The 26,235-nt window shown below is 39.0% G+C and overlaps 1 protein-coding gene across 1 annotated transcript in view; it reads right to left on the reverse strand.

The window, feature by feature from the left end:
* BLTP3B (bridge-like lipid transfer protein family member 3B) overlaps positions 1-23,302 on the reverse strand; it is a 46,831-nt gene extending 23,529 nt beyond the window's left edge. Inside the window, exons 1-7 of the mRNA XM_060777253.2 lie at positions 23,059-23,302; positions 10,526-10,688; positions 8,987-9,025; positions 5,098-5,189; positions 3,582-3,771; positions 2,449-2,589; positions 1,553-1,723 (exon numbers count right to left, since the gene is read on the reverse strand). Of these exons, the coding sequence (XP_060633236.2) occupies positions 1,553-1,723; positions 2,449-2,589; positions 3,582-3,771; positions 5,098-5,189; positions 8,987-9,025; positions 10,526-10,688; positions 23,059-23,102 (840 nt within the window). The 5' untranslated portion in view covers positions 23,103-23,302. The remainder of the gene's footprint in view (positions 1-1,552; positions 1,724-2,448; positions 2,590-3,581; positions 3,772-5,097; positions 5,190-8,986; positions 9,026-10,525; positions 10,689-23,058) is intronic.
* Positions 23,303-26,235: the final 2,933 nt, after the last annotated feature.

Below are 26,235 nucleotides of genomic sequence, written 5' to 3' on the forward strand. Positions count from 1 at the left end.
GCAAATACTGTGGAGTGCAGAACAAGCAGACTCCTCCTTGGGCACCAAGGGATTTTAACACTCTTGTAGCTATTTTAAAAATAACGTGTTTTGTTTGGCCTATTTTTTTTTAGAGATCCAGCCTGATGCAGTAGTTTGATTGTTATCTGTGAGCCCAGGGTTTAAGCCCTTGTTTGGCCAGGGAAACGAACTGGATGACCCTGGGCAAGTCATATTCTCTCATCATCAGAGGAAGGCAATAATCCATCAAAGAAAGCTTTAAGGATTCAATAAGTGAGAAATGACTTCATGTCCTGGTTAATATTGGAGGGGGAGTGCCAAGGAATACAGGTGCTGTAGGCTGTATAAGGAGTTTCGCCCCCTTCATGAGGTGCACTGGTGGGCTAGACTTCACACTTTATGCCAATCAAATATGTTAGTATTTAAGGTGCTCCAAGACTTATTGTTTTTGATACAAAAGAATATCATGATAATTCCCATAATATTGAAATTTAAAAAGCAGTGCTCAAGTGTTTCTAGTGTGAAAAGTCGTTCTTTGAATATTGTGACAGATTCTTAAAAATAAGTCAAGAGTACTATAGAAACACAGAGTGTTTTTCTAGTGCTATCAACAGATTCAAATATATTTAGCTTGGTATCATTCTATATGTATTTAACGAAATGTAGACTTTATTGCATCCAAGGAGCTTTACATTTCTAAAGCCAAAATATTGTGGATATCTTAGGTGTGCATTTTTTTTTGTATCCAACACATGTTAAATATCTACATTGATAATTCACACTGAGGTCAACATGACACATTGCTTATTATGTTGTCTGTTTCATGCATTGATGGCATAACAGTTGGTTCTTTTGACCTATAACACAATAGCTATACAACAACATGAACTGAAATAGAAATACTATAAGCCCTATGGAAGCTTTCAGTTTGTATTTTTTTTGTTTATTAATTTGGTTTATGCCCTGCCATAAACTAATACATATTAAAATTCAAGTTAAACTACCATATTAGTAAAACACAAGCCAAATTAAATAGTTGAAAACTCTTCAATAATAGTACTGCACATAAAATTAAAACATTAATAAGTATGGTATGTCCATTTAAAACCCTACACATATTATATAGTTGCTGGTGTGTTAGCTGAAAAAAAAATGGATACAGGCCAAAAAACAACGAGGGGACTATCCTGCCATGCAAGGTACATCATCTGGATGTAGCTACTGAGAAGACCCTGTTTTGTGTTCTTATGTGCTGGCTACTGAAGAGGTGAGTTGAAGAATAATGCTCTTCCTGCATGTCTCAAAGCCTATCTTTCAGACAGATTTGGTCCAAGACATATAGGACTTTATAAATCATATTATGAAGGTAATGTTATCAGTTACACTATTTGGATATAATTGTAGAAGCAACCTTGTGTAGAACTGACATATACAAGATTTTTAAACTAGTGGCGCAAGATTTACATTATTAGCTCACTATGCAAATACAGGCGTGCCTTACTTCCTCTTGATAAAATCTGTTTCCACAAATAATCCACGAGGATAAGCTTACCTGTGTGGGTTCAGAAGCTAGACTTTTCCTCTGTTCAGCTGATTTTTCTATTGCTTCACTAAGAGATTTAGCATACTGTACCATAGCTTTCAGTTGGGAATCAGTCAAAACCCAGAGCAAGTCATCCAGTATTAGAATCAGCTTGGATGCCACTACATTGCAATCCTTTAACTGTTGGTAGAAGGATAAATTGATTTTGAATACTGATAGCAATACAGATTTTGAGGATTAGAGAGAAGAGTTGTTTTTTTAAGGTTGAAAAGCAAAACTTTGTAATAGTGATTACCATATGGGACAGTGCTGCTAATAATGCTAACAAACCAGTATAATTATTAAATTATTTCTGCACCTCTGTACCTCTCTGTGAGAGATATATTTTCTCTTTAATGTAGAAAAAGACAGAAATGCATGAATTACATCATTACACATTACACTATTTCTCTGGAAATTTACTATAACAGACAGACACACTATTTATTTGTGCAAAGCAATTTCAGATCAGAAATTAGAGGCAAAGTAGTGCTTCTATTTACTAAATATATTTCCCACCTTTTTAACACAATAAGCTCATGGCAATGGTCAAACAACTAAGTATAAAGCAACTGAATAAATCAGCAGAAGAATAAAAGAATAAAAATAAAAGCCTTTGAATGTCATAAAGACAGAAAATTGAAGGATAGACCCTTCATACTGATGTCAAATAGCCACAGGAAGGAAAACTAAAGGGAGCATTCGGCACTCTCTGAAAATGTAAGTAACAAATCTGTCTATTCCATGCTGAACTTATTAGAACAGAGTTAAATAAATCTGGTAGGTAAGTAATCTTTCCCCAGAATTGTTACATCGCCATCATTAAAGAATATATATAAATGCCACAAACCGATATTCAGTATTACCCTTCTTTTTAGCGTGACCCTGATTTTGGACTGGTTAGTAATCAGACGAACTGGAGCACTCATGATTTCATGCTGAGAGCTTTGGATTGCATCTGCTTCTATTCTGATCATCTGCCAATTTATTTCTTTAAATGTTAAAACCTAAAATAAAACACACAAATACTTACTTAAACAACAGAGAAATATAAGAGAAATATAGGAAGGCAAATTCAACTCCTATAGATCTAAGCTGCAACTACACTGGGATCTGGCTTGTTAGCCCACCTACCTTAACAACAAAATGTAACATATATTTACATCTTACCTAAATGAAAAAGAATGATTTTATAAAACAAAGTAAAAAAGTGTAGACTTCAAAAATTGAAATGTTTGCCAATATAATGGCTGAGAAAATTGGGAGGTATCTAATTTTTATACTAGAACTATGCAACTGTGCAATTCAAACTTTACATAGTGTTCACTGCCATGCATTAACTCTTCATGCAACCTTCAAGGAAACTTTCTTTCAAACAGCAATATTAGTCACAGCTCCTTGAGGGTGAAACCTGAATTTAAAAAAATGTTCCAAATGAAGATTTATTCCAAAAGCAAGTCAATTTGTTTTCCTTCACATTATTTTTCAGCAAGGTGTTACCAAGAACTCTTGATAAAATAACTTGAAAACAACTGGAAAATATGATATACATCCAGAAGTGCACGCTCAACCTATAAGATGTTTACATCTCCTTCACAAGGGTTATCTTTTAATTCACTGACCAGAATCCATAGAAAGTGTGCACCATTCATCTCCAAAGAACCAAAAATAACATGAGTGGCATGCTAATTGTGCTGTCACTACATAAGCAGAAGTCTTCAGAGAGACTAAACAACATGAAAGCAACCTCTGAATCAAGAGCAGCAGTGCTACTTAGGTGTGTACTACATGTGTAAAGGTGGGAATAAATTTAGGTATTGCATGCTACTATTAGAAATATTCTAATATTAATGTTAAGATTTGAGGTAAAACTTGGTAAATATTATAGACTAATCAAATCCATTCTAGCAGGTCTGTTTCAGCAAAACTTTTTGATATATAAAAATAAACCCTAAGTAACCAAGGTAGAGAACATTTATAGATTTAAAATAAGGCTTACCTCTCCACGTTGGGACTCTTGTAATCGAGTAAATCTTAGGTCACCATGTTCCCAGTTTGCATTTACACTATATATTCTCAGCTGGGAAAGTTCAAATGATGCATTGAAAGCTTTTGCTCCAATTCGGATGATGATTGAGTTTACAGAAACAGATATTCCTTCCACAACTTTTTCAGCAAAACCATATCCACTGGTGAAATGATAATGAGGTATTTTAGCCAGCACTTTAATATATATGTATGCAACATTTAAAAACTACTAAATGTGAAGACAGCAAGGGAAATTCAAAGAAAACTAGTGTTGGACTGGTCTAATATTTATGGCTAACAAATCTAACATTTACTAACCCTTATGACCAATAACATAGCATACAGTAAATCTTCATGATGTGTAGAACAGATTGAGAATTGCATCCCAGATAATTTGTCTCCCCCCCCCCCCCCCCCACATTAACATTGGTTTGGAAGCACAACATTTGAAAAAGTAGGTGAGAATTAGCATGACAAGGAAGAAGAACATGTCAAAATGAGAATAATGTACACTGGCACACAAGAGAAAATATTATGATCTCAAATCTTATATATTACAGCTTGTATGAACTCAATGTGCTAGTGAACACAATCTCCGAAAAAGCCATATGCTGACAGAGTGTCATAAACACTATCATCAGTGTCAATACACAAACTGTGAACCTACAAAGACCTTTTTGCATGAGCATGACACGGACTATGTGTAGCAAAACTGCTTCTCCATCCAACAGATGGCATTATAAATTGTGCTTACTCTTCTCTTAAGTTCTGCAAGTGTTCTAGTGTTGTGCAACAGAGTTATAGGAAGCTGTTTTTCATCCCAGCCTTTATCTTAATATTTATATTAATATTTATATGTTGTAGGTTGTAAGTTTCATTTTTTTTTAATGTTGACTTTGGGTCTTGGGAAAAAACAAGGTATTTTATAGCATGATGAAAGTTCCATGCTGTTGTCTACACTTGAATTACTGAAACATATAACATTTTGACATAGTCATATTTAATTGCTGCAGTGGTTATTCTGAAAGCTGGACCACAATTATGTAAACAGCTAGCCACTGCTGTGGGCTTTGTGTATAGTCTATTTACATTGAGGTGTCTTCCTTGTGATCTGACATATCATGAGTGGATGATGCACAGGTGTGCATCCGGATGTAGCTGGAATTCAACTTCCATAATACTTGAATACTATGATATCAGCTAGGATATCATATAAACAGTCACAAACTTTCCACTCTTGCTACATATAAAGGAAATACATGAATACTAAAGTTACTGGATTTAATGCATGAAATAGCAACTGACCCCCTTTCTACAAATCTATCTTTACTATAAGACATCTTGACCAAATCAGTAGTTTAGGAGTAGATCAGTAAAGTTTCATAACAGGCTGAGTTATAATGTTCAAGGCATATTCAGCTCCCTTTCGAACTATATATTTGAATACATTCCCCTTATTTTTATTTAAATTTTAGACAGGAACAAACCTTTGCCCTGAGGCAGTTGCTATTGGAGATGGTCCATTGGGGGCACGAGGTTCTTCACATGTACTCATTTCCATTATTACCTTGTCCAGTGACTTAGACATGGAAGAGAATTTTTGAACACATGAAATGTCTGAATTAACAAGTAATTAAAATGAAATCATATCACAGAATTAAAGCTTATAATAAAAGTACCTGAGAAGAAATATCAAACATTTACAGGGATGATTTAGTTAGTACTTTAAATACTTTAGGAGCACATCAAATATTATTACTAATCTAATATTTTAAATTAAACCTATTATATGCCAATTTGGATAAAAGGTGGGCTATAAGAGGTATGTGTTTTTGTGTGTACCTTATCTGATTTTAATTAAGCTTGGAAACCCTATGAATCTCAACACCTGGAAAGAAAATTGGACATGGTCATCTCCCTCATGCCAAATCTTTGTTTAGCCCCATTTTTTAAAGGAATTGGAATATGACCATCTCTCCATAAGGGAAATTTGGTACTCTCTATGAGGGATAACTGAAAGTCCTCAGCTCAACAGCAGAATTCTTAGGCCAAGAACCTTTCAGCAGCCCCATCTACTATCATATAAAAGGTTCATACCAGAATTTCCTTCTTAAAAAGTATAATGACTAACAATGCAAAGATATCTACAGTGGAAATTAAAAGTAAACAGCTATTCAGGCATAAGTGAAGCTTGTTACTTCCAAACATTGTAGCACAAAAGTTGTCAATTTGAGACTCATTTACTAGACATTTAATATTCTCATTCTCTCTCTCTCTCCATACACACAAACACTTGTTAAGGGAAGTAATATATTGTTCCACGCCTTAATTAAAAGTTACTAAACTACATTCCACAAAAACTGGTATCATGATGAAGGTAAAAAAAGATTGCAAAAGTATGTAATCAAAACAAGATGTCTTCCATAAAAATAATGATTTTACCACAGGTGGCAATCTATTTTTATAGTAATGATAGGCATGCAAATTTGGTGTTTGAAAATCTATACGTAAGAAATGTGAACTCCTTCATTTGCTTAAAGGTGATAGGTGAAATCCGAATTGTTTGGAGCTCAGTTCAGCTGACAAGCAGTCAAGCTAATTCTGAGTCACGCTAAAATTTTTAGCAATATGATGTCACTTTCTTCCCTGAAGAGCTGTACCACCAGAAGACTAGATCTGACTCACTCTTCATTATGTCTTTTAATCTCAGATACTTGCAATGAGCAATCTGAGAGTCAGTATTTATCAAAGGATAGAAGAAATCTAATCTAAAGTCTCGATCCACAATGCAATTTCCTGGAGATATGAAACATGAAATTCTGATATCTTAGTATCAGAAAAAAATCCCAGAATAATTAGAATGAGCAAAGAGGAAGTGACCTACTTTTGAATTTCTCAAATATAATGAAGTCAAGTACTGGTGAGATGTTTCTCACCTAGACAAAGTCCATATTACCAGCCTTTGTACTGGCATTTTATTTCTATTTTAGGTTTTGGTGGGTTTTGGTTTTAAACTGTTAACATTTTCTCACAGTTAGGTTAAAAGTGCAACTTGTATTAGTTACCACTTGAAAATTCAACCCTTATCAACTGTCTTTCTACCCTTTTTAGTCTCTTATCAACTTCCTAGAGAAGTTGGATTTGACTGTGCTGGTACATGCCTTGGCTACATCCAATTTGGATTACTGCAACACATTTTATGTGTAGCTGTCCTTCAAAACTGCTCAGAAACTTCAGATGGCCTAAATAGATGAATCCAGATGGGCTGCCTACAGGGATTCTCTTGTTATAGCAATTACAGTGGTAGCTAGTATTTTTCCAGACACCATTTAAAGTGCTGGTTTTGTTCTATGAAGCCCTATATGGCTTAGGTCCAAGATATCTGAAGTACTGTATCTCCCTTTATGAACCCATAAGAGCTCCAAGATTTTCTGGAGATGTCCCACTACCTTCTCAGGCATCCACCTTCTTGGTGGATGCTCCAAGACTTTGGAACTCCCTCCCTAGGGAGGGGAAAATGGTTCCAACCTAGTTGACTTTCTGCCAGCAAGTCAAAACATTTCATAACTGTCAAGCATTTTTTAGTCTTAAAATTAGCCAATAATTTTAATCTATTTTCAAAAATTCAAAACACACTCAGCAGAGTTGGTTTTACATATTTGAAAATAGATAAATTAAATAATCCATCCCCAAAAGTGACTACAAATCAACTTCTAATGACAGAAAACCAGGGTTCAGTGGGTTTATGTTAAAAATGTAGCCAGCTTCTGAAACCTATTTAAAATTACTCCTGGGAGATTTTTGAAAAGTCACATCACCTATTTTTGGCTCAAATGGGATGGTTTGAAGGTGTCAAGGGATGCAGAATACTGATTTGAGCCATATTCTCTTCACATCTAGGTTAGAGTGTAGGTCTGGGATTTATGAGCTCTAGACCCACTGAACTACGAAACACTCGGTAACTGGGTTGTTGTAGGTTTTTCTGGGCTATATGGCCATGTTCTGGAGGCAATTTTTCTCCTGACGTTTCACCTGCATCTATGGCAAGCATCCTCAGAGGTAGTGAGGTCTGTTGGAATAGATGCACGCGAAACGTCAGGAGAAAAATTGCCTCCAGAACATGGCCATATAGCCCAGAAAAACCTACAACAACCCAGTGATTCCGGCCATGAAAGCCTTCGACAATAAATACTCGATAACCTTAGGTCAGTCACTTCCTTGCATCCCAACCCACCTCTCAAGAGCTGTTGTGAGGAAACTCTATGATCCACTGGGCTAAAGACCTAGGGAAAATATTGATCTGGAGAATTGGGAGCATCTTTGGAAAAGTGGATTTAAATTTTCAATAGCTGGCTCTATTAAAGAAATTTATAAGATGCTTTATAGATGTTATAACACCAGAGACAATAGCCAAAATAGATAAAACCCAACTAGGGAAATGCAAGATGCAGAATGGCACATTTTTCCAAGTTTAGTGAACTTGTAAGATGGTACAAGATTTTTGGAAAAAGGTGATAAAGGAAACAAACAAAAATATAATTAATAAAGTTAAGAAAAATCTTTTAGGATTGTTTAGAAAGAAATTAGCAACGGTGATGAGGAAATTTGTCAATATTGTTGTTGCAGCAAGACTGACAACAGCAAAATCATGGAAAGGTGAAAAAGAGCTATCTAAAAAGGATTGGAGATAAAGTTATTAGAATATATTCATATGGCCAAGCTATCTAATGGCATCAGGGGAGGAGATAATGAAGAGTTTGTTAAAAAATGGAGGCTGGCATTTGAATACATGGAAAGGAAGACAAATGTGGACTATTAAATAGCTGCAAGGGGAATTTACTTAAGTAGATATAAGGGTAGATTTTATGAGATATGGGATTCAGTTGGAAGTCATGAGTGGTGGGTTCACTGTTGGGGGGCAGGAGAGGAAAGATTTGCTAAATATTGCAATGTATCTGTTTGGGGAAACGGCATAGCTGTATGAGATGTGTTTGACCATTTATAGATGTTTCTCCTTTTTATATTTTGTATCCCATTAACTTCACTTAATAAAGTTATTAAAATGAAAAAATAGCTGTTGTGAGGAAAATGTGGCAGCAGAAGAGTCATGCATACTGCTTTGAGTGCACTAAAGAAACAGTGGTTTTAAAGGCAACTAAGAAATAATAAAATAAAAATAAACAAATCTAAAGTCATCATATATTATCATTGTTTTTTGGTTCTTTTGCCATGCTTTTAAGCATGAACTATAATATAAAATATTATTCCCTTCTATATTACCTCTTAACTGTTTTCTACTTGGCTGCCCCACAGATTTGCAAGTTATACAAATGAAGCATACAGTAGTTAGTTTGAGGACCTAAATTCCAAACTTACCAAACATATTGGATGTGTTTTCAATTTTGTCCATGGTATCTATAAAGGAAAAGTATGAAATCATGATAGAAAATATTTGAGGCATTTATTTTTCAATTCTAGTTAGAAATTGAAATATTTGCAAAAATTTGGGAAACTTAAAAATAAGGAAGTGGGAGAAATATGATCCTAGGGAAATTCATGCAGAGAGACAAGTGTATATACTGGGAGTGGAAAATTCACATTACCTATTTTCTGAAGCATTTTACTGTACTTGTATATGCTATCTGCTATTATTCAGAGACCTATGAACTCAATATACTGCTCTGCGTCTGTGTTTAAACAGGTATGATCTTCCAAAACTAACTTATTATCTCCTTTTTAGACTACAGCCCCAGACCTATTCTAGCTGGATGTCACTCAGCAATCTCTAAGGAGGGAACAAGTATAAAGCCAACTCCACAAGGCCAGGGAGGAGTTGTTTTAATGTGTTATATGTCATGTTTGTAGAAACTCAGTTCACTGGGTTGATATTGATCACTCTGGGACTGTTACACCAGTTGGTGGTGAGAGAGCCAACTGAAGGACTGAGCAGTAGTGAGAGGGCTACCCAGAACCACCTAGTTGGCAAAAGGTAGTCCCCTGGTGGGAGTAGGGTGCTGCTGGGCTTGCTAGCTAATTGGCCTGATTGACTGGGAATATACCTATTAACTGAGTGTTAAATGTTGTTGTATTAATGTCTTATAAATTGTCTTCTTTGCTTTTGGTTGTTGGTTTGTCCCTGTATTGTTGTTTTCAATGTATACAGAAACTGGGGTGACAATAAAAGTTGTGCAGGGCAGAGGGAGATATGGTGATGGTAGGGTCACATGTCCTTATAGAGGACAGAAAGAAAGGTGTTTAATACCTTATCTCACCTTCCAGTCACCCTGCCACCTTGGGGAACTTGGAGAGTGAGCCAGACAACCCACCAAACCTCACCTTGCTCCTCAATAATGACAGATCAGTAAAGAATAAGACACATATAATGTATGATCTCCTCAAAGATGAGTAATGCATATACTTCTGGTTTTTGACTAACATTTGCAATCATTGACATGTTAACAGAGCATAGGAGAGCTTTTGTTTTTACATACCCTCTCACTTTCTCACAAACAGATTATTCAAAATCTGTTACCACAGTAATAAAAAAAGAAAATAATAAAAGAGAAAGTAGTGAGAAAAAGAGATATGTAAAAAAGGGGATAAAGAGTGAGTTGTATGGAAATAATTACAGCCAAAGGAAAAAAGAATAGTTTCCCTCAGAAAAAAAATTCTCCATTTGCCTTATAATCAGGTGTCAAATAGGTAAAATTCCAAATTTACTAAACACCAATTTTACCACAACATACTCGCAAATGTATTTATTAATAAAAATAGTAGAAAAATTAAGAAACACTTCTAACTTTAGTTTATCATAATACAGTGAAGCTAACTACAGTATTTTTGCACCAAAATATTTCAAAAGTAAAACGAAATAAAATTGTTTTTAGTACTTCTAATGCATAACAATGTACTTACTCTAATAGACGCTTTATTGCAAAAGACTTTATTAATGGCAAGCCAGGTAGGAAGATCCAGCATATTCTGAAGCACTTCTTCATCAAGCTCCAAATTGGTTAGTTGACCTTCTCCTTTTAAGGTGCTCAAGTTGATTTTGTCAGGTGAAAGGTTTTTTGTAAACCTAAAACAGAAAACATATTAACTGAGGTGTTACTAGATTAATCAGTCATTAATGTTAAAATATAAAAATAAATAATTTATCTTTACCAATTTTAAATTGAAGTTTACATTCTGAAAAGGAACCCTCGATTAGTCATTATTAAAACATTAATATTGTACTATTATTACACATGTACATAATTCTATTATTATTTTTATTTTGCTGTGTCTTTTGGGCTAAGAACTTTTTGTGTTTTCTATCTTTACAAGAACCCTTATTACAATAAATATGTGTGACGGGTCCACTTCAGAATCCCGAAGCTTCACAGCTGACAGAGGATTTGAATGTGGATGTATAATATTTATTTATTTATTTATTTATTTATTTGTCATATCAAGAGCGAACCAAGGGTACTGTTGTAATATATTTTAAAAAGACAATGTTTAACAATATCTTGCCACCATCTTCCCGCAGGGACTCGGGGCGGCTTACATGGGGACAAGCCCGATAAAAAAAAGATTAAAACATAAAAGCATCCTATAATAAAGTTTATAAAAGCAACATCATAAACAACATAAAATAACATCAGCAACAGCCAACAGCCTGACATGATAGTCAAATACTAATTTGGGCAGGCAGGGGCTTGCAATAAAGTTGTAAGGACAGGGCAATTGGAAAAAGTGCAGGAGTCAGATGATAAACTAGGGCTACAGGACCTAGGTCTTCTCCAAATCTCTGGTCCCTGCCACTGATGGCAACTGTGTGCTTATTAACAGATTACTACAGTAGAAGCAAGTACTGAATGGGAAATATTTTGCTGTGCTTAGGTTTCCATTCAACTGCTGGAAAACTAGAAGATAACTTGCCAAAACGCCTTGCTTTTCTAACAAATGACACAACATGAAATAAAGGAGGTAAACCACAATATTTGGAGTCAATATTTGGAGTCAAATATTGTACGGAGCAGCCAATACAAAGTATTTGTCTCACAAGCCACTCCTAAACCAAAACTAAAATTCTGCTAACAAAACTCTGTGAATGCAAGTATTCCAATGATGACACTTCACACATATGCAATATCCTACTTGTGTATAGTTTAGGAAATTAAATTTCCTGCCTTAAAAAAAACCACCTGCTTGTTCTACGGTCAAAAGGAAATAATCCAGTTTCCTTTTAGACTGTTTGGCTTTCTGGAAAAAGAAAAACAAAAATCCGTAATAATTCATTACAGCAGTACAGTCTCCAATAATCCTTCTACTGTTTTGTTGCTATTGTCAATCTTTAGAGCTAACAGTACTAAGTTGGTTACTTTTTCTGGAAGGAGAAAATAAAATGGCTATATTACCTTCACCATCAAAGGAAATATGCTCTCAATATCAGTTACTCGGGACCATGATCTAATCCTATTGGTGTCATGTCATCCAGTGAGCTTAACATAGGGAGTTTTTTAGCCATTGTGGAAACAGAATCAGACTATTTTATTTATTTATTTCAGGCATCACTTGTATGAAGAGTTTATTCTACTCGTAACCAATACTGCTGAATGCCAATTCAGTGCTTCTGAAGAATAAAACAGGACCATGAGATTTTAATTAAAAATAGTCTGATTTTCATTACTATTTACTATCAGATATTCATACTACAGAGTCGGGAAGCATAGTCAAGGAACAGGAGTATCTTCTATCCAGAAATCCAAAATATCCTAGAACCCAAAACTGTTCTCAAAGATGACAGAGATAGAGATACCTTTGCATTTTGAAGGCTCAGTGTACATAAACTTTGTTTCATGCACAAAATTATTTAAAATGTGTACACTATATAATTCCCTTCAAAATTCAAAACCCTTCTGGTCTTGAGTATTTCAGATAAGAGATGCCCATCCTGTAACTGTGTTTACTATTTCTTGCAAGTAGAAATATGACTCTCAATTTTTAATGAGAACACGTCTCTATTTTCCATTAAATTACTTGCATGTACTTTTTAAGATTCTCTAGCAACTAAGTTTTAAATAGGTGTCTAAGTACAGAAATTTCTAGTGTTCCTACCAGTGGTATAAACACAATTTCATGAGCCTTCTCTAGAAACTAAAGATACTGCTTCATAATGAGTAGTCATGTGATGAGAGGCTTGAAATCCATGCTGACATGATCACTTCATATTTTCTTATAAACAGGTTAACTAATTTCTTCCCCATTTCCATTTACTTCTTTGCATTCTTCTAATATGTTCTGTCCCTGTTGGTGCTGCTTGACCTCTCAGCGGCCTTCGATACCGTCGACCACGGTATCCTTCTGGGACGCCTCGCAGGGATGGGTCTTGGAGGTACTGTTTTGAAGTGGCTCCGGTCATTCCTGGAGGGTCGATCTCAGAAGGTGTTGTTGGGGGACACCTGTTCAACCCCACAACCATTGTCTTGTGGGGTTCCTCAGGGCTCAATATTGTCTCCCATGTTGTTTAACATCTACATGAAGCCGCTGGGGGAGATCATCCGGAGTTTCGGGGTACGGTGTCATCTGTACGCGGATGATGTCCAACTCTGTCACTCCTTTCCACCTGCTACTAAGGAGGCTGTCCAGGTCCTGAACCGGTGCCTGGCCGCTGTGACGGTCTGGATGAGGGCAAACAAATTGAAATTGAATCCAGACAAGACAGAGGTACTCCTGGTCAGTCGCAAGGCCGAACAGGGCATAGGGTTACAGCCTGTGTTGGATGGGGCCGCACTCCCCCTGAAGATGCAGGTTCGCAGCTTGGGTGTGACCCTGGACTCATCACTGAGCCTGGAACCCCAGGTTTCGGCGGTGACCAGGGGAGCATTTGCACAGCTAAAGCTTGTGCGCCAGCTGCGCCCATACCTTGGGAAGTCTGACTTGGCCACGGTAGTCCACGCTCTGGTTACATCCCGTTTAGACTACTGCAACGCTCTCTATGTGGGGTTGCCTTTGAAGACAGCTCGGAAGCTCCAACTAGTGCTACCGGGCTGAATTCAAAGTGCTGGCGTTGGCCTTTAAAGCCCTAAACGGTTCCGGCCCAAGCTACCTATCTGACCGCATCTCTGCCTATGAACCCACCAGGACTTTGAGATCTTCCGGGGAGACCCTGCTCTCGATCCCGCCTGCTTCTCAAGCTTGGCTGGCGGGGACGAGAGATAGGGCCTTCTCGGTGGTGGCTCCTCGGCTGTGGAACGCCCTTCCTACGGACATTAGACTAGCACCATCTCTAATGGTATTCCGCAAAAAGGTGAAGACCTGGATGTTTGTGCAGGCGTTTGAGTAATTTAGTGCAATCTGGTAATGGAACATAGGAATGGAACAATGGACGACGAACCTGGAGTACGCTTGGATGATGAGAAGATTGGGTACGGTTGTTTTTTGTAATAATTGTGCATTGTAATTGCTTATTGGTAATTTATGGATAATGTCTTAAGTCAATTGTTATATGTTGTATGGAACCACTGCTGTTTCTACTGTTTTTACTGTTTGTGAACCGCCGTGAGTCGCCTTCGGGCTTGAGATACAGCGGTATATAAGCAAAGTAAATAAATAAATAAATAAATTTTGCAAGTCTTCTTTATCAGGACTACTTCATTTTTTTTGGCTAATTTTCCAACCATATTTCTATCCCATTATAGAGCAGAGATGCTGTGGGGATACTTTGGGCTCAATGATCTTGAGTGTGACGAACATTCCAAAAACTATGTATTATCCTTTGAAGGAAATGGATGTATTTGTGTTCCATCTTTTAAAAAGAACACTTGTCTGTATTTTTAAATACTTGTGTTTTGCTGCTAATTAACATACATTTTTATTGGCAGGATTTTTAATGAAAATGTATATTTCAAACCTACTACTACATGAGCTGTCTTCTAAGAACTATATACAAATGCGTGTCTTACTATTAAATAAAATGAAATAATGTCTTGAATTGGCTGTCCTCTGCAGATTCATTGCTACATCTTTAATCGTGTTAACATACTTAGCTATTATCTGTCATTGTACTATCTGGTTCTTTGTTCCAGGAAATCATTCCTTATTATCTTGTGTACTTCCCTGTGGTATGAGCATGTGTTTTCCCTCTATTGTTTCTCTTCTTCCGATTTCTTTCAGATGAGCATTCTTCTCTTATTTGTATTTTTATTAAAAGAACAAAATGAGGAACCAGATCCAGTATGATCTTTGATGCTAAGTTGGGTCAGGCATGGCTAATATTTAGCTAGGAGAACGGGACTAACAATGAATATTAAGTGCTGTAGGCTACTTTCAATGGTAGGAACTAGAAAAGCCACCTCTGAGTATTTCGATGTAAGTCGAAGGATGACCCGAAGAAACATATACACACATACAGTGTAATAAAGATCAACACGAAATCTAACATGCTCAGACACTGGGAATGGAAGATTCTCTTCCATAAAAGGCAAAACAATCAATTCAAAGTTCAACTGTAATAGACATTTCTTCCCACTTAATAGTTTGAGATATGGATAGGAATTATGGCATCTTGCCAAGACTGCAATTCTCAGTGTTTCCACCTATGGTAGACAGGAACTACATTCCAAAACCAAGATGTATAAGTCTCACTTCTAGTTTAGAATGTACATTGCTACCACTCATAATCACTTCCTACCCACACAGCTTCTTAGAAGATGCAAAATTATATTTTATTAATTGCAATATTTTATTCCTCCAGGATAATTAAAAAATGTAATGTTAAAAGAAGACATCTCCTTTAAGATCATCTCCTTTAGGACATCTTAAATTTTTATATGCGATTAGCATCTTTGGCCACCTACATGATTTTATGCATTATCTTAGCCTACCAACTATTTCCCAATTGCTTTATATAGTACAGCCCCTGTATCTGGAGGACTGGTATCAGCGGTTTCACCTACCTATGCCTGACAAAAGATGTCCTCCCCAGGCATTTTCTAAGTCCTCCAGCATGACTCTATAGCATTCTTAGCCAGAAGTCATTCATTTCAAGAGAGTTTGCTATTATCCACAGTCCTGTATATCCACGTGACGTCCACGTGAGATTTCCTATTTTCTTCTACAAATACAATCAGATCTTGAATTATTTTTCCTTTTTTTCCAGTTTTCCACATCATTATTCATATATAATTTTTATTACCTACACCTCCACTCTTGCTAGTCACCTTAAGAGGTAAGTATTCTGTATGAAGGCAAATGTAAAGAAGCCCACTGCTAGAAGCAATAGCCCAAGAGAAGTCTGTTCTGCATTTTGGAATATTTGTATTAGCATTTTAAAATTTAAAGTTTTGAACAGGGGTCTGCAAATGCTGGTTTAGTTCACTAGTCAGCTATTATATGGTCTCTCCCTTGTCTTGCATGAACACACAGCATGAGCGAAAAGCTGAAGCCTATCTCATTTGTGTAAGCATAGAGAAAGGAAGAGAAACACCAGGAGTTCTTCCGCCTCTTCCTCATGTGGAACCCCTACAGCTTATTAGCTCAGAAATGAGCCCTCTGAGGTAAAGAGCTGCATAGTGCCAGGTATGCTGATTGTCATAGAATACTCCCATTTGATAAGTAGGTTTGTGGATGTCTTGGAAGGTAGCACAAAAATAAGATAAATAAAATGTAAATAAGTATATGGAGGATTTCTGCCTTCATGCATAAGCACTATCTTATTAAAGCAAGCTCAATAGTTTCTTCCAGCATCTTTGTGGCAAAGCTTATTGCATCTTTATTTCCCACATTCTGATGGTCTTCTGACCACTTTGCCTATTAAGCTGAAGTTACAAATGTTTTTCCTTATATGCTAGATCAAATACACTCTGTATACTCTTTCTACATATAACATTGAGAAAAAAATAATAAAACAGTGTTAAAATTATTGGAAATTATATTTAAACACCCATGGAAAAAAACTACATATACAGTATACATTATATTTCTCAGAGCACCAAATACGTTGTTCCTCAGATCATTTCATGAATGTAACAGTCTTCCATTGCATTGTAAGAGCTGTGGAGCCAGCATTTTACACTGATTTGAGTACTGGCATGAATTCTGGAATACCAGGGTTCAAGTCCTCATTGAGCAATGAAAACCCTCAACTAGACCTTGGGAAAACGGCACTCTCTCACTTAAGAGAAGGGAGTGGAAAACCTCCTCTGACTATATCTTGCCAAGATAATTCTATGATCAATGTATGAAACAGCTACTGGGTGGCGGTAATAGTGTGTGACAGTGGCAGAGGGTTTCTAAAAAAATAGCTAATACCTGTTAGTACTGAGCAGAAGGATACACGATAAACTCCTTTTGAATGTCTATGCTGAAAAAATCCAAAATGACACAAGTAATAGCGTACAGAGATGATAAGAAGATTTGAAGGCCTTTCATTTACAAGATCGCCGTAAGTTTAAATCTACTTGATGGCAGATAATAGCAAAACAGGGGAAATGGTTTTACTCCTTCAAATCCCCCTCTCCCCTGTAAAATGGACTATCCTTCTCTATTTAGCACTCCGTTTTGGCCTCCGCCCAGAAAATGGAACAGTACCTGTGCTGTCAAGCATTTTCTTTTACATGTGGCAAACATAAGGCAGATCTATCACAGCCTTTTCTTAGCAAAATTTGTTCAGAGGGGGTTTGCCTTTGCCTTGCTCTGAGGCTGAGAGAATGTAACTTGCCAATATCACCCATTAGTTTCAGTGGCTGAATGAGGATTTAAACTCAGGTCTCCAAAGTCATAGCCTCAAACCACTACATCATGCTGATTATTAATTAGGTTTTACTCACCATTAAAGAAAATATTGGTTAGTGCCCTAAAATCACAGCCTTGCACATCTTGTGGATTGTGTGATTTTAATTGATGTTTATGTTTTAATTGGTTTGGATGTTAATGCATTTGTTTATTTATGTATATGTGGCATCAAATTGTTGTTTTGTAAGGCCACCCTGAGTCCCCTTCAGGGTGAGAAGGGCAGGATATAAGTGTGGTAAATAAATCTTTCCCCATGAATGTTTTGAAAAACAGTTTTTTGTTTCATTTGCATGGATATATTTTTTCTGGCACTTTTCACTAGAACATCTGGGTGGGAGAGGTGCAGATAAGTGTTCATGTATTCCAAGTTTCCAAAAATAACAATTAAATGTGGCATGTGGCCAAAAAAGAAGAATGCACAAGACAGGATGTGAAAATAGAGAATGTACAGAATACACGCAGTACAGAAATTAAGGTAAGGAATGTAGAGTGTATCAACTGAGTCCCAAAGGCAAGTTTGCTACATTTCTAAAAAAATTAGTAGGTTGCATGAACAAAAAATGCAAAACCAGGAAAAACTCAATGAAGATAGGATATGTAATATAATGGTAATTGTAGTCTAGATATAACTGCTAGACTCAACTAGATTAGGCCCATTTGATTGCTGATTGCTGAATCAAGACTTATGTAAATCCCATAGCTTCACTAGTTCTCTTCTGGTGAAGACTAGCAACTGGATTTCAGTCAGTAATAGCCAATACCTGTTTACAATAAATCACATGACAGGGCCAGGATAAATCACTCTAGAGTTCTGTTCCCTTGGCTACTTACACTATTATTCATAGATTAAGATCGCTAAAGAACATTAAGTCCTATTCCCCATCAGCCTGCAGAACACTCCATAGATCATTCACTCAAATGCACAAAAGGTAGTGAATGCAGAGAATTGGAAACACATCTAATCTGGAAGAAGGCCTTAAAATTAAAGGTTCCTGAAAGCAACTGAATTAAGGCACAGATTACACGGCAACTCATATTCCCACTTTTTATAGCTAGAATAATCAAAAGCAGTGGTCAAAACTTACATCCCAGTCATTCTTGCACAGTAGTATTATGGATTAGTACATGGTAGAAGGAGTTGGGTAGTTCTGTTAAGTTCTTAACACCTGAAAGGTAGCAGTGTTTTTAGAAATGCAATATAACAGCTCATATTCCTAGTACTAAAGATCAACTAGGTTACAGAAAATGATATGCATGTTAATGTCACATCTGATAAAGCAAGTCTAAAAACAATTAATTGATTTTAGTTTTGGTTTATGCAATCTATGAAGAGTATGTGTTGGGTATGAAGTAATATTTCCAAAGATTATGAAATGCTTTTTGTAACTAAATCTAGTATCTGAAGATTATCTCTCTGCCCTGACTCACTGAGAGACCTCAAAGCATCTTGAAATTATAATTAGTAACTGAAAATCAATGAATACTTTGTTTAAACAGGATTTTTAAAATGTATAGTGCAATTTTATATATAATGTACTTAATTATAACATCCACTAGTTCTAGTAGGATTTATTTCCATGTAGATATGCATAGGGCTGTAGTATAAGAGCTTTTATTTATAATCATAAATAAAAATCATAAATAAAATCATAAATAAAAATGTACTAAATTAAAAGGGTGTAATGATTAGCTTAAAATACATCATTTTTATCTACTTGAATTGCAAGATTGAAAAACAATCTGTTTAGTCCTTTAAAAGCCCAAGGTCACAAATGAAAGCCTTTGTTACACCTCCTCTTATAGAATGCTATGAGTCACAGTGAAGAGATTCAAAGTCATGTCAGACTCATAAAGGCAGGCTGGATGCAGGGAAAGAGCAGTGTTTTGGTTTCTGTGCTTGCTCCACAGTCATCTTTTTTAATCCTGCCCATTCATTTTAATGGGAAGGAGCAGATCTATCACAGGCAAAGATTTGCCACTGCATTTGAAAGTGTATCTGAAAATCAAGAGTCCTTGACTCTAGCCCTCCCACAGCAGACCTTTCTCCTTCTCTTCGCATCTTGAAGAGAAAATCAAGCTAGTTAAAATGAATTGGGGAAACATATCTACTTCATCACACTAGAGAATGAATGCACTTTAAATCCGGTTGCTGCCTCCTGCAAAATTCTGGGGTTTGTAGTTTACCAGAATTTACCAGTCTCACTAAACTACAAACTCCAGAATTCTGCAGGAGGCAGAAACCAGATTTAAAGTGGATTCATTCTCTAGTGTGATGAAGTCCCTCAGATCACTTCATGGCAGAGACTACTACACCATCATCAACTTAAGATAGAAACATTCTTGCTTCATAGGCAAACATAGCTTGAATCACTGGATGTTTATTGACCTTGCTTCCATCATAGAAGTGAAGGTGCTCAGATAGGCTTGAATGCAGATAAGCCTACATAATTGTTCTGTGCCTGCAAATCATGCCCTGGGTTATGTAAACTAGTGCAAAATTACTGATAAGGATTTATTATCTTCCACAAGTATATTTACAATAGTATCTATTACACTCACTTGCTAGCACTAAGAATACGCTTAAGTTGATGTTTCATTACACAAGTTAGGACAGATCATGTATAAAATATTACTGCCTACTTTAAACATGTTATCCCACTTGTTAATTCATATGCCTTATTCGTTGTTTTTATCTTCGTGTCACCTACGCCTACAGTCCTGCACACACTTAACCCGCATGCCTCACTAAAGTCAATGACCTTACTTGTGAGTGTACATGTTTGTGTGTGTGCATGTGTGTGCGCGCACATGCGTATTTATATATAGTATATTCAGGCAGTCTCCGACTTACAAATTACTCATAGCTGCAAACGGGGGTGAGACAAAAGGAGTCTCAATTGAAGCTTTTGCACCAATTCCAGAACAAGTCAAATTTGTCAAAACCCAATTCTCACAGGGACAGAAACTGAGGTGAAAGCTTCTGAACAGCGGCACAGATAGCCAAATAAACACCACAGGGATGTTACCCCTTCCCTATGCTATCCAAAGCATGTATGCATGCATATATATATATGGCTGGAGTTACACTTTTAAAAGTGCCTGTTCCAACTTACATACAAATTCAACTTAAAAGCAAACCTACAGGACCTATCTTGTTCATAACTTGGGGGCTGTCTGTCTGTAGTTATACACACACACACAAAATTACACTGTTGATTACTGTTCTCCCAATGCATCTTTTGGAAAATGATGGTATGTTCCATCACTCAAAATATGAGGAGTGGCTTAAAGAGCGGGACATGTTTAGCCTGCAGAAGAGAAGGCTGAGAGGAGACATGAGGGCCACATATAAATAAATATGTGAGGGCAATCATAGGCAGGAAGGAGCAAGCTTGTTTTCTGCTGCCCTGGAGACTAGGACGCGGAGCAATGGGTTCAAACTACAGGAAAGGAGACTCCACCTGAACATGAGGAAGAACTTTCTGACTGTGAGTGCTGTTCTGAGTGTGGTGGAGGCTCCTTCTTTGGAGGCTTTTAAACAGAGGCTGGATGACCATCTGTTGAGGGTGCTTTGAATGCAATTTTCCTGCTTCTCAGCAGGGGGTTGGACTGGATTGCCCACAAAGTCTCTTCCGAGACTATGATTCTATGATAACCTCAGGTGTACATGCCCAGGAATGACTACATATTCAGATGACAGGAGACAAAAGCAGGATTAGACAACACAAAACTGTTGCTGCTGAATGGGACAGATCTAGATTATCTGTGTTATAAGAGTTGCAGAAAAGAGCTTACAACATTTCCAGGCAACATAAGGCAAATCCCTTATGCATCCATGCTTTTCAAATGACTGATTTTCATGGGCTAGTAATGGAGGTGAATTTTTAATAACCAGTATTTTAAGACAGATCATGAAGGGCATGAGTACCAAGTTTGTCTCAGATTCCTCAAGCAATGTCTGCTGCCCTGGAGGCTAGGACGTGGCTTCAAACTACAGGAAAGGAGATTCCACCTGAACATGAGGAAGAACTTCCTGTGAGAGCTGTTCAGTAGTGGAACTCTCAGCCCTGGAGTATGGTGGAGGCTCCTTCTTTCGAGGCTTTGAAGCAGAGGCTGGGTGATAGTATGATAGCTGGGTCCGGAAGCTCTGAGCGTTACGCACATTCCGCAATGGTGGTTGTGAATAAGGGAAGGGGAGAGCAGCACACTGAGGGCAGGAATATACTTCGTAGCTGGATTTGGTAGAAGGATAGAAAGGAGAGGAGGGCTAGGGTAAGGGTAAGGGTTAGGGTTATGGTTAGGGGTTAGGCTTTGGGTTAGCGCAAAATTTAGGGCAGGGGTCCTCAAACTAAGGCCCGAGGGCCGAATACGGCCCTCCAAGGTCATTTACGCGGCCCTTGCTTGGGGTCAACCTAAGTCTGAAATGTCTTGAAAGCACACAACAACAATCTTATCTCATCAGCCAAAAGCAGGCCCACATTTCCCATTAAAATACTAATAAGTTTATATTTGTTAAAATTGTTCTTGACTTTAATTATTGTATTGTTTTAAAGTTTTGGGTTTTTTTGCACTACAAATAAGATATGTGCACTGTGCATAGGAATTCATTCATGTTTTTTCAAATTATAATCCGGCCCTCCAACAGTTTGAGGGACTGTGACTGGCCCTCTATTTAAAAAGTTTGAGGACCCCTGGTTTAGGGTAGGGTTTAGAGTTTGGGTTACGGTGTGGGTTTGGGTTTTGCCATTAAAGAACTCTTACATTCCTTCGATAATATCTGTGTTCCCTTCTGTGTTGCGCAAACAACGTTCCCAAAGGAGAAAAGCGGAAACAGCTCAGAGCTTCCAAACCCAGCTTTTATACTATTACCAGAGGCTGGATGGCCATCTGTGGGGGGTGCTTTGAATGCTTCTTGGCAGGGGGTTGGACTGGATGGCCCATGATATCTCTTCCAACTCTATGATGACACACACATATTTCCACTTTTATATCAAAAGATATAGTCAGTGTCTAAGGATTTGGAAGGTTTTTGTTCACTTCTTTTCCCTTAGGGTGGGGAAGGAGGGCGACATGTTGACTCAAGAGCTTTGGGCGTTTAGCTCGCTGCTCGTGGGTTGCCAAGCTCCCCACCGGCCTGGATGTGTCACCCCCACAGCAATCTGGCACCTGCAACACACAATGTGCCGGTGACGTCACCCCAAACGGGGCTGGCCCCGCCCACACACAACGTGTCAGGCACAATTTACAACCCACCCACTCCCGCCCGCACTCCTCAAGGAACACGGTCTCCTCCATTGCTGCAGCGGGATGGGGTCAGGGTCCAAGCCCTGCCTTGTTCTGAGGAAGGAGAGAGAGAGAGAGAGAGAGAGAGAGGGAGGGAGGGAGGGAGGGAGGGAGGAAGGGAGGAAGGAAGGAAGGAAGGAAGGAAGGAAGGAAGGAAGGAAGGAAGGAAGGAAGGAAGGAAGGAAGGAGGCGCCTTCTCCCCTTCGCTGGGTCAAAGAAAGCGGTGTTCTGGGGACGGAGAGGCCACAGCTTTGCCTATCTATCCACAAACACAACGCGGAGCCCTAACCCTTCAGGACCACTCCCACAACTCCCTTGTGAGGCTCAGACTGACGACCAAGCACAGGCACGGCCCTCCTGCCCGCTCGCCCTCAGCCTTCACTGACCTGGAGAGGTGCTTCAGGATCTGCTTCTTGATGAGGCCCGCCATGCTCCTGCCTTCTCGCGCCCCCGCCTCCTCTCCTCGCCCGCCTCAAGGCCAGCCCACGGCTCCGACCGCCCGAGCCATCCCGCCGCCTTGGAGGAGGAGGAGGCGGCCCCGCTCAGCCCCCGCCTCCGCTGCTCAGCCCCGCTCCGGCCCTGCCGCCATCTTGGATGCGGCAGCAGCTCCAGCTGACAGGCGCTCGCGAGGGGCGGGGCCAAGGGCGGCGCGCGGGCAGGAAGGCCACGCCCCTCTGCCCGCCTCCCCCCCTCCCCCCATCTCAGTGATTGACAGCAGAGCTCTCTTCCCCTCAACCCGGTCTTTTCCCCAATGAACTCCCTTGACAACCATGGGGAGGGTCCGTATGACTCCTTAGCAACTAGCCCAGGCCTGGGCAAACTTGGGCCCTCCCTCCAGTTGTTTTGGACTTCAACTCCCACCATTCCTAACAGCTCCTTAAACGGGCTGAGGGGAAAAGGGAAGGGGGCCCGAGGCTGTAAGGAATTGTGGGAGTTAAAGGAGAGCAATGACCAGTCTTGATAAAATAGTGAAGAGTAGAGTTGAAGTACTTTGGCCACATCATGAGGATAGTGAAGAGTAGAGTTGATAAATAGTGAAGAGTAGAGTCTTGATAAATAGTGAAGAGTAGAGTCTTGATAAATAGTGAAGAGTAGAGTCTTGATAAAATAGTGAAGAGTACAGTTGAAGTACTTTGGCCACATCATGAGGATAGTGAAGAGTAGAGTCTTGATAAATATTGAAGAGTAGAGTCTTGATAAATAGTGAAGAGTAGAGTCAAAGTACTTTGGCCACATCATGAGGAGACAGCAAAGCCTAGAGAAGACAATTATGCTGGGGAAAGTGGTAGATAAAAGGAAGAGGGGCCAACCAAGGGCAAGATGGATGGATGGCATCTTTGAAGTAACTGGACTAACCTTGAAGGAGCTGGGGGTGGTGATGGCCGACAGGGAGCTCTGGCATGGGCTGGTCCATGAGGTCACAAAGAGTCGGAGACAACTGAACGAATGAACAACAACAACAGAGACATCACACTGACAACAAAGATCCGCATAGTAAAAGCAATGGTATTCCCCATAGTCACCTACGGATGTGAGAGCTGGACCATAGGGAAGGCTGAGCAGTGACAGAATTTGTATTTCTAGGTGCAAAGATTACTGCAGACCAGGCTGCAGCCAGGAAATCAGGAGATGCTTCTTGGGATGAGAGCAATGACCAATCTCGATAAAATAGTGAAGAGTAGAGACATCACACTGGCAACAAAGATCCGCATAGTAAAAGCAATGGTATTCCCCATAGTCACCTACGGATGTGAGAGCTGGACCATAAGGAAGGCTGAGCGAAGGAAGATAGATGCTTTTGAGCTGTGGTGTTGGAAGAAAGTTCTGAGAGTGCCTTGGACTGCAAGAAGATCCAACCAGTCCAGACTTCAGGAGATAAAGCCCGACTGCTCATTGGAGGGAAGGATGTTAGAGGCAAAGATGAAGTACTTTGGCCAAATCATGAGAAGACAGGAAAGCTTAAAGAAGACAATTATGCTGGGAAAAATGGAAGGAAAAAGGAAGAGGGGCTGACCAAGGGCTAGATGGACGGATGGTATCCTTGAAGTGACTGGATTGACCTTGAAGGAGCTGGGGGTGGTGACGACTGACAGGAAGCTCTGGCATGGGCTGGTCCATGAAGTCATGAAGAGTCGGAAACGACTGAACAAATGAACAACGAACAAAGGCCAAAAGTTTGCCAATGCCTGGTATAAGGATTCTGGCTCAGCAGCACTCCAAACAAACTCTGCACGAACCCAAAGGCCTCAGGCAGCTGTACAAGGAAGATGCCACAAGTTGGAATCTGACTACAAAGGCTTTTATTGTGGGCCAAGCAATAGACCACTGCTAGTGTACACTGCACAAAAAGTCACCCTGCAACAGGGTTGCACAGCTTTTTTCACTTTAAAAGATAATTAAAAACACATTCTCATTGGTGTTCAAAAATCAATTATTCGATTGGTCTAAACTGGTGGCGCAGTGGGTTAAACCGCTGAGTTGTTAAAAGGGTGCAAGTTCAGAATCCAGGGAGCGGTGTGAGCTCCTGCTGTTAGGCCCGGCTTCTATCAACCTAGCAGTTCGAAAACATGTAAATGTGAGTAGATCAATAGGTACCCCTCCAGTGGGAAGGTAACGGTGCTCCATGCAGTCATGCTGGCCACATGACCTTGGCGGTGTCTGCATACAATGCTGGCTCTTTGGCTTACAAATGGAGATGAGCACCAACCCCCAGAGTCGGACACAACTAGACTTAATGTCAGGGGAAAACCTTTATCTTTATTAATCTGGCTAATACAGATTTTCAGCAACAAGCAGGACAATAGCCTCTGACACTGATGTTCAGTCTTATCTACTTTTCTGTTTCAAATGTAGACTTCATGCGGCTGAGAGCAATTAGGGAGTGTTAGCTTGCACCAGCGCTACTCCGGTGAATTCATCCTTGAGCATAATTCACCTCCCTGTGGCAGTTCTCTCACTTTTGCAGACAAAGGCCTCTGTGAACCAGGACATATGGAACTTACAGTCACTGGAAGCATCTATGAAAATTCTATTTAAAACTACGTCTCCCTCAACAGTATTCCCATTATGGTAAAGGTTTCCCTGGAAATTAAGTCTAGTAATGTCTGATTTTGTAGGGTGATGCTCATCTCCATTTCTAAGCCGAAGAGCCGGTGTAGTCCGTAGACACCTCCTAGGTCATTTGGCCAGCATGACTGCATGGAACACCATTAACTTCCTGCAGAAGCGGTACCTGTTGATCTATTCATATATGTATGTTTTTGAACTGCTAGGTTGTCAGAAGCTGAGCTTAACAGCGGGAGCTCACCCTGCTCCCTGGATTTGAACCACCAACCTTTCAGTCGGCAAGTTCAGAAGCTCAGCGGTTTAACCCACTGCGCCACCAGGGGCCCCTAAATGGTCATAGCTATTGCTATTTTCCATTAATGTGCAGTACATAAATTAGTGAGGGAAAGCTCTGTATTTCTAAAGTCACAAGACAACCCACACTCCAAATTATGGCCATTTTGTCACCATTTTAACTGCCATGGACTGTCATGCCTATGGGATCCTAGGATTTGTAC

The sequence above is a fragment of the Anolis sagrei genome, chromosome 5, assembly GCF_037176765.1.
Source record: "Anolis sagrei isolate rAnoSag1 chromosome 5, rAnoSag1.mat, whole genome shotgun sequence".
In the NCBI taxonomy this organism is placed as follows: domain Eukaryota; kingdom Metazoa; phylum Chordata; class Lepidosauria; order Squamata; family Dactyloidae; genus Anolis; species Anolis sagrei.